The sequence below is a fragment of the Rhagoletis zephyria genome, unplaced genomic scaffold, assembly GCF_001687245.7.
Source record: "Rhagoletis zephyria isolate East Lansing unplaced genomic scaffold, Rhagoletis_zephyria_1.1 Rzeph_scaffold_01482, whole genome shotgun sequence".
NCBI lineage: Eukaryota > Metazoa > Arthropoda > Insecta > Diptera > Tephritidae > Rhagoletis > Rhagoletis zephyria.
Window position 1 is genome coordinate 29,741 of NW_016158566.1, and position 11,684 is coordinate 41,424.

At 31.7% G+C, this 11,684-nt stretch overlaps 1 protein-coding gene across 1 annotated transcript in view; it reads right to left on the bottom strand.

Moving 5' to 3' along the window:
• Nucleotides 1-9,299: 9,299 nt before the first annotated feature.
• Nucleotides 9,300-11,684, bottom strand: part of Had1 (beta Hydroxy acid dehydrogenase 1) — a 31,547-nt gene continuing 29,162 nt past the window's right edge. Inside the window, exon 3 of the mRNA XM_017617754.1 lies at nt 9,300-10,069. Within this exon, the coding sequence (XP_017473243.1) occupies nt 9,539-10,069 (531 nt within the window). The 3' untranslated portion in view covers nt 9,300-9,538. The remainder of the gene's footprint in view (nt 10,070-11,684) is intronic.

Consider the following 11,684-nt stretch of genomic DNA (forward strand, 5'->3'; position numbering starts at 1 on the left):
TACATACACACATCAAAATTCCCTACGAAAAAAAATATTTTTTAATTTTTTTCTTGAAAAATTTTCCACATACAATTTTTTTGATAAAAAAAAAATAGTTTTAACGCAATTGATGCAAAAACAAGTATAACATGAATTTTCTAGTTAGAGAATATAATCATTAAGAAAAAAATATTTTCATTAATTTGAGAAAAATCCTACAGATTTATTTATGCAAAAAAAATCCACCAAACTATTTTTCCATTGCATAATACTTTAGCAAATATAAGTAGGGGCCCAATTAGCGATTTGCCCAATCTACCGAAGATTTCCCCAACCAGTGCTCACAACTTGCTCAAAGTAAACATGCATACGAATTAAAACGTTTTTATCGATAAAAATCACACATACATACACACATCAAAATTCCCTACGAAAAAAAATATTTTTTAATTTTTTTCTTGAAAAATTTTCCACATACAATTTTTTTGATAAAAAAAAAATAGTTTTAACGCAATTGATGCAAAAACAAGTATAACATGAATTTTCTAGTTAGAGAATATAATCATTAAGAAAAAAATATTTTCATTAATTTGAGAAAAATCCTACAGATTTATTTATGCAAAAAAAATCCACCAAACTATTTTTCCATTGCATAATACTTTAGCAAATATAAGTATGTGGAGTTTTGAAATATTAAAAAGTGAAGGCACATATATTTAAAGCAAAATTTATAATGTACGTTTTTAAAAATTTATTGATTAATTTTTGTATATCGTATTAGAATTGAGTTGAAATTTTAGAGTTATGTGAAAATTGTAAACAAATGTTCTGTCTAACCGCCCAATTCTGTGTTTTCTTGATACATTTTCAGCCCGATTCTGTGCACTTGATAAATTGAAAATCTTTATAATTTGTCAATTTTTTATTATTTATCAAGAATTGGTATTCTAGCACAGAAATCAAAAGCTCTTTTGATAAATTCTCTAGATTGAAAATGCTATTGACAAATTGAAATTTCATGTTAAATGTATAAATTTTGTATATTAATAAATTTGTTTCTAACTATTAAATACTCCATGTGCCGGCATTTGAAGGTGAGACACACGGAATTATAGTCGAAAGCTTTTTGCTTTTAAATTCATATTTTTCATATGTGACAATGATATCAGTTTCATTCATATGGAAATCGTAGAGCTTTTTGTTTTATAAATATTGACACAGAATGCGAAGAGAAACACAGAATTGGGCGGAAAATTTATACATTTCACATGAAATTTCAATTTGTCAATAGCATTTTCAATCATCATAATTTATCAAGAAAAGAGCTTTTGATTTCTGTGCTAGAATACCAATCAAGGCGAATTAATATAAGGTGATAGCAGGAGTACAAAAACAAAAATTTACATGTATTTTGTTTTTGCTTTGGCGGCTTAAACTGTCAAAATCTGTAAGAGTGTGTGTAGAAATCCAAACAAAATTTTTCAATTTGACATCAGAAGCCGTGCGGCGAAACACATACACAAAATCAGCTGATCTAGTAACATCGCCTTGATACCAATTCTTGATAAATAATAAAAAATTTACAAATTATAAAGATTTTCAATTTATCAAGTACACGGAATCGGGCTGTAAAAATGTGGTAGATTTTAAGCCTTGTGTGGTAGATGTGGAGACAGCCAAATTTTAAAAAATATGTGGTAGATCTACCACATATGTGGCAGAGGTTTGCCACTGGTCTAGTGATAATGTATAGTATTTGGAAGTGAATTGTTTTCGTTATTTCTTGTTAAAATACACGTTTGCATCGGCAACAAAATATTAGGAAAATATTATTAATTGCACATTTTCCTTGTGTATAGCGCATATTTTTGAATTTTGCGTGCATATTTTCGATTTTTGAGTGCATGAGATTCCGAGCCCTAGTGATAAATAATGTAATGTATGTATTTCTTACGAGTTCTAAATTCTATTACTGTTTAATTTGTAATCAGCATTATAATGTATCCAAAAAGTCGCAAACAATTCATATTAAATCGCATTCATTCCTGCATTACTGGTAATGCAAAATTGAATATCCTACTTTTCATAGGACATCGCCGTGCGAAAAATAATGCATTTTCGAATGTGAAAACGGCTGATTATTTTTTCGATTCGATTACCATACATTACATGTTCCACCGGGTTGTTTTTCACATAATACATATGTGTGTATGTATTAGGGATATTAATTTTTTCGCTTTTTACAATCCTGCGATTTTCGGGGTGTCGTTTCGATTTGGATATTCATTACTTTTCAACAACTTAAGTAGAAAAAATTGCGTCTATATTGTTTGAGAAGCTCTCCTATTATAAAATTAATTAATTTGGATTTTTTTTTTTTAATGGCGTTTTTGTTTTTTGTCTCTGATGTCAGGATTTATTTTAAAGGACTTTGTGATTTTAAAGATATGATTAATTCAAAAAATTATTTAAAAAATTCAGTGCAATGTAGAATAAAAATATGGGTACCAAATGAAAGAAGAAACTTCTTTAGAATAAAAAAAAAATTTCTAGATTCACAAGGACGAATAGGTAATTTTTTAAGCTGATAAAGTTAGAAGGACGAAATTCGAGGATGTTATCGAGTTTATATAAGTCCTTACTATATAATTTTTCCAAAAACAAATATTGCGATATTTCAAGAATACAATTTTAAAAGGACATTTTCAATACATGCTCGTCCTTATGTACCAAAAAATTTAATCTGCTTTAATTCTATAGACTTTGTTCTTTCATCTGATACCCATACTTATTCTCTAAGCACATTTCACAGAGAGTGAAAAACTAAAAACGCAACTTTACTATATTTGAAATAAATATAGCCAATACTGGTCAAGAAAAGGAATTTCTATTATTGCCATCAAAGCAAATTACAAATCCCGAAAGTCCCGGTATTATTTGCCAAGAATACCGGAATTTTTGGGACATTAAAAAAGGCTGGGATGACGGGATTAACATTCCTAGTATCTATGTACATATGTATATAGGTTGCAACGTAATGCAAGTTTAGGATCATTATCTTTTCGCTCAAGGTGCTATGATCAGGTGTATATCAAGTATACCAAGTACATATCGTTAGTATGTTATGCAAAGGGCGTATATTATATCGTCGCTGAAATGAAAAAAAGCCGTAACTAACTAAAATGTTTTATTGCGTAAAACGATGTGTGGACTTATAATTCGATGAAATGCATCATAATCAATCAAAAAGGGAATTATTTTTTATTACGTAAAACGATGTGGGTACTTATAATTCGATGAAATGCATCATATTTACTCAATCAAAAAAAGAATTTTGGACTTAGTTAGTTACGCTTTTTGTATTTCAGCGACGATGTGAGTTACCCCCTTTGCATACTATTCTAACGATATTATGTATGTATTTTAATAATTTTAATTTACCGCCTTCGCAAAACACCTACGCATGTCTTAAATGGTATTAATTACAACAACAAATTCGAAAAATAGTATACATAAGAATAGCAGAATATATGTATGCATGTACAAAATGGGTTGGTCCCCATACAAAAAAAGTTTGCAATCATCCCCTAGTTTGAAAGCTTACTTGTAGCAGAGTTTGGGGTCATACAAATTTTCGTCCTTGGCGACAATTTTTCTTTACTATTTTTTAACTCGATGTGTAACATATCATTGAAAATATGATTTACTTCAAGTTGGAATCATCCTTCTAGGATGCTTTAGACCAAGAATACCTCCTTAGCCCACTAAATTGTAATAAATTCTACTCATCCAACTACATTACCGCTCTTAAAATTAAATATTTTACTCCCTGCCTCCTGATCCGAGCAACATTTAAAAAAGTTTTCTACAACGATAACCTCGCGGCAGACAATGGTAAACCTCCTTTCTGCCTTGAAAGAGCTTCTCCTAAAACAATTTGCCGTTCGGAGGTGGCTTAAAATTTTAAGTCCCTCCATTTCTGTTATAACATCAGAGCGCACACCATAAATTGGAGAAGCTCGGCCAAACACTGTTAAAGTGTAAGCGCCAAATTATTGTTATTATTACACGTTGATGTCATAGGGCATTCGTACGAGGCGATTTTACAGGCAACAAAAGTTGAATGCGAAGTTGAATGAGAAGTTGAAAGTGAAACGCGAATTGTTATTTAAATTATTGAATGAATTCAAATCGCAAAATTGTATCAATTGGCGTAAATTTGGTAAGCCAAGCATTGGTAGCAGTGCTTTTAGCGAAGCTGAAAGATAAAATAAAAGTAAAAAAGTAAAAAAGAAAAAAAGTATGTATACAGAATGTAAACAAACACAGGGTTGCAAGGAAAAAAAGTTGAACGAGCTCAAAGTTGGCTGGCGACCAACTTTGTTGAAAGCGATTAGTTAAAAGGCCTGAAAAATCGCCTCGTGCGAAAGTGTTACTGTTATACCTAAACAAACCCGTTAGGCGGAGCGTTTTCTGACGCCTAGCGTGAACGCCGAAGTGCTATACCTAAACAAAAGCGCCAGCGCTATGTCAAATGCAGAAATAACACCAATAACAAGCATGGCCTTGTTTGTGTGACATACGAAAATGACAGTTTCACCGTTTTCTACAGCCAACTTCACTTCCTGACGCCCGATCGGATTTTCCAACCGCTGAGCGTTGGGCATGAGAAATTTTTGACAGCCTGAACACGGTGACGCTTTTGTTTGGGTATGGCAGTTTGACATTATTGTCACTCATACGCCATTGCATGCGAGTAGCTGAGGCTGGGAAGCAAGCAGCTAGGTGCATGCCTTTTGGTTTTCGGTTTTACAATAATGCACACAAATTAAATATGAGAAGTAAAAATATTATGAAAAACTTTCCATTTTGGGGCTCGCCACGGACGAAAACTTTGTATGACCCTAGATTCTTCCCAAAAAATATTTTTAGCGACCGAATTGAATATGTAAGTATGTACTAGGGATGCCAAAATATCAGGAAAATAGGGATCCCGGGATTTATCCCGGGATTCAAATTGAGTAATAAATTTTATGAATATAAGTAAAAATTCAATATCTGAAAGCATTTAAACATACCATGAAATAAAACTATTTAAAATTTACGATAAACTGATTGTAAAACTCATATATCGCTAGCTTAGAGTGAAAAGCTGCTAACTTCACTTTTATGGAAAAATCATATTTTGATATAGGAGGCTAGATAAATTAATATTGCATCGTTTCGAAAAGGGTAAAGGTCCTTGTTTTATGTTTTCTCGTTTATATTCAATGAAAGGAAAATTTGCTAAGGGCAAAAAAAGCTCCGAAAATTCGATAAGGCCAAAAAAGTTCGAAATCTTTTAATAAAGATCGAATCCCTCTGAATTGTATGGAGTTTTGCTTTGCTTTAAACAGGCAAAATGTTGTATTCAAAGTTTTGCGAAATACTTGAAGAAAATGGCTATACGAAGTTTTTTCCTCTCCTGTACAATTTTTAAATTGGGACTTAGCAACTTTGCACTCTACGCTAGCGATATTTATTAAATCAGACAAATTTTAAAGTAAAACATTTTTTTAATTGTATTCAAAAAACCATGTGATTGAGGAACGTATACATCACAAATAATAATTTAAATACCAGGTACTTTTGAAAGTAACGATAAACAAAAAAAAACATAAAACAAAAATATACAAAAACAATTTCTCTAAACATGTTTATTCTACTCTATAAAGAAATGACGAATGGAGAATTTTTTGCCATTTTTTTCGCAATTTACTAGAAATTTTGAGGGTGTACGAGTCAAACGGATCTCAGAATCGGAGTCAGCGGGTCGAAATACATGTTGGTAGGTGAGTCTGGTTAAAAACACACACCCCTCTTTTCCGGTGTTGTTATTATTACACTTATGATGTTTTCATAAGAGCAGCGAAGCATTCAAAGCGGAGTCTTCTAAGCTTGACCTGCAGTTTTTAAATACAAAACCGACTGATGGAAAACATATTTCGGCATCAACACTTTTAGGCTGAACTGCCATAAGGTAGACATAATCCATTTGGAGATAATGACCCCTACCTCCTCCATTACAAAATATTTGAACTTCTTTTACCAGCACGTTTTTCTTTTTTCGATTTGAGGAAGTTTTGAGTAGATTGATCTAAAAAATTATCTAACTTTTCCTTAAAACTCTCTGTTTCGTTTACATTAGCGNTGGAAAAATCATATTTTGATATAGGAGGCTAGATAAATTAATATTGCATCGTTTCGAAAAGGGTAAAGGTCCTTGTTTTATGTTTTCTCGTTTATATTCAATGAAAGGAAAATTTGCTAAGGGCAAAAAAAGCTCCGAAAATTCGATAAGGCCAAAAAAGTTCGAAATCTTTTAATAAAGATCGAATCCCTCTGAATTGTATGGAGTTTTGCTTTGCTTTAAACAGGCAAAATGTTGTATTCAAAGTTTTGCGAAATACTTGAAGAAAATGGCTATACGAAGTTTTTTCCTCTCCTGTACAATTTTTAAATTGGGACTTAGCAACTTTGCACTCTACGCTAGCGATATTTATTAAATCAGACAAATTTTAAAGTAAAACATTTTTTTAATTGTATTCAAAAAACCATGTGATTGAGGAACGTATACATCACAAATAATAATTTAAATACCAGGTACTTTTGAAAGTAACGATAAACAAAAAAAAACATAAAACAAAAATATACAAAAACAATTTCTCTAAACATGTTTATTCTACTCTATAAAGAAATGACGAATGGAGAATTTTTTGCCATTTTTTTCGCAATTTACTAGAAATTTTGAGGGTGTACGAGTCAAACGGATCTCAGAATCGGAGTCAGCGGGTCGAAATACATGTTGGTAGGTGAGTCTGGTTAAAAACACACACCCCTCTTTTCCGGTGTTGTTATTATTACACTTATGATGTTTTCATAAGAGCAGCGAAGCATTCAAAGCGGAGTCTTCTAAGCTTGACCTGCAGTTTTTAAATACAAAACCGACTGATGGAAAACATATTTCGGCATCAACACTTTTAGGCTGAACTGCCATAAGGTAGACATAATCCATTTGGAGATAATGACCCCTACCTCCTCCATTACAAAATATTTGAACTTCTTTTACCAGCACGTTTTTCTTTTTTCGATTTGAGGAAGTTTTGAGTAGATTGATCTAAAAAATTATCTAACTTTTCCTTAAAACTCTCTGTTTCGTTTACATTAGCGACGCTATGAGTAAATTCATTGAAATCTTCTTCAAAAAAGGCTCAGACTGCAATTTAAAAGTACAGTTTCAAGCTTTTTATTAATTGCAGTCAAAACGGCATTTTACAAAAATCATACTTGAAAATTCATAAACGAATTCTTACTATCAATTCGATATTTCAAAATTTTCGGGATCCCGGGATTGATGCAAGCAAATCTCGGTATTTCCGGGACGTCAAAAACACCGGGATCCAGGGATTGGCATCCCTAGTATGTACTTACATATGTCTGCTGCCATGCAACGACAGAAGCAAGTGAAAAATGTAATTTCAAAATTATATAATGCAAAAAAAAACAAAAAATTACAATAACGTTCTAATGTACGCATATTGGCAAGTTTTGTAAAACAAAATGTGTGCTCATATGTGCATAAACTGCTGGAAAACTTGAAACACGGGTAACTTTCAAATATGTATCAAATGTGTGCTAGTGAAATTAAATGGTCTCAATTTGTTTCCAAATTTAAAACTGAAACAAATCCAAGCATTTAAGTAAAACAAAGAAACGAGAATTTATTGCCTATACGTAAGTGAATAAATGTTCATTCAGGCGGCTAACAGTTCTTTGAAAATTGTGATTACTTAAGTACCTTGTAAAGTACTTAAGTTTGGAAGTTAACTTTTAGCTACTGTGTTTACCTCATTCAAAATATAGTTTGCTTCATGAATTTTTAAGCGAATTTCAACTTCGAATTATAATTCCTATGTGTAGTGTTAAGATAAATTGAAAAAACCAGACATGCTTAAATAAATTTCGAATTACTCTAGATTGCCTTGAAATAATTAAATTGTGTTTCAAATATAGAAACTCTATACCATGGTACAATAATTACAGGTATTGTCTTCCCAGAGAGCGCATATTCCGATCTGCCTTATTTGAAAAATATCATTGTTGCCCACACTAAAAGGCTGACTGTAAGGGAAAAGGGATATTTCTATTCACCATGTTCTGTCAGAGAGCTTATTTAATTTGCAAAAGCCGAAAAATAAACATTTGCTTAGTAAACAAATCAAATTTGTATTGCCCAATTTATTTCAAACGTTGTTTTTTTTTTTTTAAATTATAAAAATTCAACTGATCGAAAATCAAAAGCAAAGTCAACTAAAAGCAAAAGAAACAACATTGAAATGCGTCAAAATGAAAATAAAGGAGCACGAATTTCGATGTGAAGCAAAACTCTCTGGGAAGACAATACCCAAGGCGAATTTATATAAGGTGGTGTTGTTTCATCAGCTGTGAGTAGCGTTTGATTGTCAAAATTTTGAATTTCGTTAGTGGATGAGTGAAAAAGTGAGAGTGTTTGCATTTTCTGTCGCCCTTTTTCATTCGGGGAAGAATAGCAAAAATTTGACAATGGCCCGCTAAAAGCAAAAACAAAATACAAGTAATTGTTGTATTTGTTCAATCAATACCACCTTATATGTATTCGCCTTGACAATACCTTTAATAATTGTACCATGCCCTATACATATTTATGTGTTTGTAAGATATTCAAAATATGCAAGCGTATCTATGAATGTATTTCGCTCTCTATTCGTTTTTCTTGTAAAAACTTTAACCTCAGCCCAATGCCAGTATCTACCTACTCAACTAAATACTTATATATATTATTGAAATTACCTAAACGTACTTATTAAATTATTTAAATGAGAAATTGATTGATTTCATTAGCTCATAAGAATTTATTTAAACAAAAATATGTATGTAAAAGATGTACATATCGATGGTCATGTGCAATAACGACACAATTAAAAATTTAAGAAATAAAAACTGTTACTAATGTTAAGTGGCTCATGTCCCTAATCCATGTCTAACCTTTTGTACTTGTTTTAGCAATCCTTACTGCTTACTTTAGTAAGGGATGGAAATGGATTAGACAATTAGCAATAGTAACAGTTTTTGTTTTTGAAATTTTGAATTGTGTCCTTATTGCACAGGACCATCGATATGTATGTACATTTGTGAAAAGGGAATCTTAGAAAAAAGCATTGCAAAAGTTTAATGCGTTGTAAGACTTGTTTTAAAATGTAAAAGCTCATGATATCCATATACAATAAATACCATACGTCATATTAAATAGCACTTTTATAAGCTATTAAATTTGCATTCATAAAAATGTGTGTATTTAAATTGAATTAAATTAAAATTGTTAAATGAGTTTACAAGTCAAATAAATGTAATCAGAGTTACTACAAAATACCAGCAAGCTTATTTTATATTTTTCATTATAAAATATTTGCAAAATTTTAATTACAATTCCACCTCATTTATTTAAATATATATTATTATAGTTCCTCCAACGCTTCTTCTATTCATTTAGCTTCTTCTTTAGAATGCTCAACTGGGTTAAACAATTGTCGCGATAATTGCGTCGCTCCTGCAGCTTATCTAATGGCACCATAGCCTCCAACTGTTTGGCAATCTCCACGGCTGTTGGGCCTTCCATTTTCGGTGTGGGACCCATGGTTTGACTGACTGCGTACATGGTATTGGTGTAGCGTTCGAAGTAATTGGTCATACCTTCGGCGTTCAAGTGTGCAGTTTCAAGTGGTCCCAAGAACGCATAACGCATACCCAAACCATCCGACATTACACTATCCACGTCCTTGACATCGACGATGCCGCTGTCGACTAAGCGCCAAGTTTCATTTAGAATGGCATATTGAATTCGGTTTAGTACGAATCCTTCAATTTCCCGGCTGAGTACTACGGGCTTCTGTCCAATTTCTTCCATAATGGCGCGCGTCTTCTTCACTACCTCTGGCTTTGTCCATGGAGCGGGCACCACTTCTACTAGAGGTACATAGTAAGGTGGATTAACTGGATGCGAGACGATTATCTGTCGGATAAAAAATGTAAATTTTATTATTTATTTAATTTTGAAGTTATATAGGCAAATATTGTACGAGCATATATTTATATATATATGTTTATAATTAATGGCTTGAATGCTTAAATATCACTCAGAAGGACTCCTGCTAAATGCCGTTAACCATTGGCAGGCAATGAAAATCCTTCGAGTGTACTTCTTCCATGCGAAGGCTTCTCAAAAGAATAAACACTTTGCTTTTCGGAGGCGCTCTTAATCAGGTATGTCATTCCATTTGTGTATCAATATCAAAAAGCACCCCACTAATTTAAGGTGAAATTAAGGTTGCCAAAATTTTCTATTATAGTAATTAAAAAAAAAATCTGAAAAAAATAGCACAAATCAAATATACATTAATAGTATTTTATTTAAAAGAAAAAGTATGAACGCTTTTTAAGTATACTATACATCTTTTTTCTTACGCATTTCCTCTATAAATAATAGGTATATATTTCCTTGAAAGTATCATATGTTTTTTCGCAATCAATATTTAAATTAATATAAATCAAAAGTTATTTTTTTATTAGTGAGGTAGTCGCTTTGTTTCTCTCATATCGCCATTTCACACTCATAATATGAAAAACTCTTTCTGTGAATGCCGAAGTTGCAGGAATAGAGAGCAAAAATGAAATAATTTTAAGTAAATTTGACAATTCATTCTAAGTATTTTTAAAAATGTTGCCATTTTTGTCCTGTGGTTTTATTAATTAACTCACTATGACCTTTTATTTTTATTTTAAAGAATAATTTTTTAGTATTGTTATTTCAGTATAAGGTCATCCAATTTAATAAAAAAAATTTCTTGCAAATTACTGAAATATATTTATAGCAATATAGTAGGGGTCTTTATCTAAAGTAATAAAGGGATAAATTGCTTAAATATATCAGTTTGTCCGCCATTCTTTCATGAACGCACCTTGGTAAATAATTGCACAAAATTGTTTATTATTTAACTTATTTGGCTAGTTACGTTTCCTTCTTACCTCGTCCATTTTGCTAATTTGATTTTTATGTATTCGTAGCAAAATCGAGCACCTGGCAGTCTGTTAGGGTTGAATTTTGCTGAAATTTATACGTTTATCCACCAAAATCGTTTGATAAAGCGATAAATTTTGGTTAAATAGATGCCCATACAAAGTTTGACAGTTCATTTATCAAAATGATAAATTTATCATTTTACCAAGTTTATCCACAGTTTATCACGTTGATGAAGACCCTTAAGTATTTTTGCATACTATATTTTTTCCAACATTATAGTATAGTACGCCGACCGAGAAAATACACCATACTATATATTATATACGGTTCGCAACCCTAGGTGAAACCCAGCGAAACATTAAATTAGTTTTTGTAAAGGCAATAAATGTATAGTATTTTTCATTTTAGTTGACGGTGGTAAACTGAAAAGGACTTCTTAACGAAAGTTTAACTTGAAATCTGCACGAGGTGTCAGTTACACGCTCAAATAAAACGTATGTATGTATGAGGTATTTAGAAAACAAAAACTGTAACACCCTAACGTTTAACTTGAAATCTGCACGAGGTGTCAGTTAAACGCTCAAATAAAACGTATGTATGTATGAGG